The 3420-nt window shown below is 37.5% G+C and overlaps 1 protein-coding gene across 2 annotated transcripts in view; it reads left to right on the top strand.

Annotated features, from left to right (window-relative positions):
• MTX3 (metaxin 3) overlaps positions 1-2787 on the top strand; it is a 26154-nt gene extending 23367 nt beyond the window's left edge. The window contains exon 9 of one of the 2 annotated variants that reach the window (XM_019517744.1): positions 857-2787. In XM_019517744.1, coding sequence (XP_019373289.1) covers positions 857-967 — 111 coding nt within the window. In that variant the 3' untranslated portion in view covers positions 968-2787. The remainder of the gene's footprint in view (positions 1-856) is intronic. The other variant, XM_019517745.1, reaches the window with a different exon arrangement.
• The last annotated feature ends 633 nt before the right edge of the window (positions 2788-3420 follow it).

The raw sequence follows: 3420 nt of genomic DNA, 5'->3' as shown, positions 1-3420 counted from the left end.
CGATTAGAGGTCAGGAAAACAGACCTTACAACAACAGGCTTAGAGCCATGGGGCTCTTTAGCCTGGAAAAGCGCCGGCTCAGGGGTGATCTGATGGTCACCTATAAGTTTATCAGGGGTGACTTGTATCTGGGGGAACGTTTGTTCACCAGAGCACCCCAAGGGATCATGAGGTCAAACGGTCATGAACTACTACAAGACCATTTCAGGCTGGACATAAAGAATAATTTCTTTACTGTCCGAGCCCCCAAGGTCTGGAACAGCCTGCCATCAGAGGTGGTTCAAGCACCTACATTGAACACTTTCAAGAGCAAATTGGATGCTTATCTTGCTGGGATCCTATGACCCCAACTGACTTCTTGCCCTGTGGGCAGGGGGGCTGGACTCAATGATCTTCTGAGGTCCCTTCCAGCCCTAATGTCTATGAAATCTATGAGCTTGCTTAATCTTACCCCTAGGAACTGCAGTCATCCTGGACAAGGAATTGGTAATGATGTGGGCAGTGTTTTACTTCTACATCTGCAGTTCCAATCAACTTGTATTACAGATGAAATCATTCCCATCTGATGGCTGTTGAGAGCCTTGTGTAACTAGTTTTAGTCAATAATAGCCATATCATAAAATCTGTGTGCGTAATGCTTCGACCTCTGATCTGTCATGTGGTAATGCCTTCTCCTACCTCCACCAGAAGCAGGCATGTAGAGATGAAAAAGAACCCAGTAACCTTTTCTGGCCAGGATAGAGACCAAAAATAGCATGGCAGGACCACTCACCTTAGTTGGATCCCTACAAACGTGCTCTTGTCAGGTAACTGTTTTCCTATATACAAGATTTACCTTTCATGTTGTTTTCTGCAGATGGATGATAACCTTCGTAAGAGTCCTCAACATCCCCCTCGGAAGCTGACAACACTCAAGCTTAGCGCGGCCGGGGAGGAAAGCAGTTCATCGACCCGTTTGTCACCCTGATAGTTGCCTATGAATATGCATTTGCCTTCAAGTTATCCAAACTTCAAAATATATATATATTATATATTTTATATAGTCTGATGAGGGAGTGAAAGAGGTGCAAGTAGGGTATAAAACCAGAACAGACTGACCCCATACTCTTGGCATTCCTATAAAAAATAGTCCAGTTTGACAATACATTAAGTTGAGGTTAGAATGATATCTTAAACCAGGTACTGTATGAAATGGCCTTAATTTCTGCTTTTTAGGTTACCACATTTGTTGACCAAAAAAGTTAAGATTTCATTATGTTGAACATATGATTTACAAGCTTATTTTTATGCTTTCTGGTTTTGCTCATGATCATATTACTGCTCAGTCAGGTCACTATACAGTAGTGTACCTACTCAGATGTTGCTTTCAGCATTTTTCTGCAGACTATATAAGGATCTATTATAAAACTTGGGGAAAAGTTTGGAAGAGTATGAAAACATTTCAATTCCTCTGCATTAAAAACAATAAGAGTAAGGGGTGTTCATATTTAACATGCTTTCACAAGCAGAACTATGTCTTGTATATTGTAAGAGTATGTGGGTTCTAAAGCAATCACATTGCACTTTGATACAAACATTTAAGTGTGTGATAGGGGCTGTTAAAAGTTTAGCTGAAGGTTAGCACCTCACCTCAGACATGGTACTGAAATCTGAACTTTCTCATAGGAGAATACTTCATGCTACAAAACACAGTGGAGAGAATGGCAATGTCTTTTGAAAAAGAAAAGGGCAGATGAGCAGATATGTTGCTGGGCTGGACTGACATGCATTGTGGTGATTGTTGTGTTTAAAAAAAAAAAAAAAAAAAAAAAAAAGTTGCACAGGCAAATCCACTTTATGCTATATCTGTTTCTAGCCCAGTAATTGGTATCTTGCTATTAGAAGCACTGTTAATTTGTGCAAAAACAAAAGCTTGTCTAGTCCTATTCCTTATTTAGTAAAGTCCAAAGGTCAGAGTTTAACTCTAAACTGTAATATAATTCTGAACATAGTCTCTATTTATTTGGTAAAGGAAGACGCAAGTATTACATTTCCTCTTAGCAGCAGCTTTGCCTGTTTTGAAGACCCGGGCAAGTTTTATTGCTAAAGACTTGATTCTAAGATCTTGATGTATTGGCAGATACTTCACGACTGATGTCATCAGGAATTTTAAAGGTGCTCAGCCAAAGTGGCAGCTGCTTTTTGTCAAGTGCTAACCTTAGAAATAGGATTCAGATGGATATGCATGTAGGGTTACTAGTCCAACTTCATATTTGCCAAATCAAAAGAAAGCAGTCTTTCCAGTTTGCCTTCTAACTACTTGCTACGTTCTGTATATGTAAATAAACTATACAGACAAGAATGTAGATTGTGTATATACTGTAATTTTAGTCTATGAATTGATAAAAAGAATGTAATAATATTAGCTTTAACGTATATTTATAAATAAAACTGGGGGTTTTCAATGGACACTGCGATATAAACTACGTTTCATGCTACTTCTAGAATGTTTTAATATTTGGAAAACATTTCATAACTTAGTGGAGAAAACTGACAATCTTACAAATGTGAAAAATTTGGCTTCAGACTCTTTTTTTATTGTCTGTATCTTGACACAGGATTTATAATGTTGCATGACTTCTCCAAAGTTCTTGTCTGTTAAACATGTAATGATTTCATTAACTGTCCTTGTAATGATTTCATTAACCATCCTTGTGCATATGCATGTTTGCCCTTGAAAATTTCTCTTTGTAAAAGATAAGCTATATGCTTGCTTTGAAATTAAAGGCTTTGGAGTTTTTAGTAGCATTTCATATACAGATCTGAAAATTTTTTGGTTTTGAGCCAATGTATCCTATGGAAGGGCTTACATATGATCTGTAAAAGATTTCTGCTTAGTGGTATAATCAGTTAGCAGTATAAACAGGATCAAGATGGGTGGATGTGCTCAGCACCTTATATTATATTTTGATTTTAAATGTCAATGTCTGTTTAGATAAGCTTTTCTACCACAATCTTTTTATATATAAAATTGTCCAAGTTCCACTCCAATTAAGTATAATCCCTGGAACACCTTTGGCCAGATTGGTAATGGACCCTATTAAACCTTCATTTAGCAGTGGTGATTATTTTAATATTAAAAAGGTTTTTAATTGGTGACCTTTCCTGTCAGTTGCTGGCTATGTAATTATAAAATCTACTACACAAACCAAAGCTTAAGCAATGTAATACACATATTAAAAATAGACTTGGGCCATGTACAAATATTCAGTTTCTCCTGGGAGGATTACTGCTCTCTTGGTAGAAACCAGGACTGTACAGACATTCCAGCTTTATCTCCTCGAGCAAAAATGGCTATTCTGCAAGGATAACAACCTGATCACAATCAGATAGAAATCATGTGCAGGAGACTGAACATCTACACACTTTCCTATGGGGACC

The sequence above is a fragment of the Gavialis gangeticus genome, unplaced genomic scaffold (genome assembly GCF_001723915.1).
Source record: "Gavialis gangeticus isolate Ggan-Ray unplaced genomic scaffold, GavGan_comp1, whole genome shotgun sequence".
Taxonomy (NCBI): domain Eukaryota; kingdom Metazoa; phylum Chordata; order Crocodylia; family Gavialidae; genus Gavialis; species Gavialis gangeticus.
Note: the sequence above shows the minus strand (reverse complement) of the source record. Positions and strands in the feature narration are given on the sequence as shown.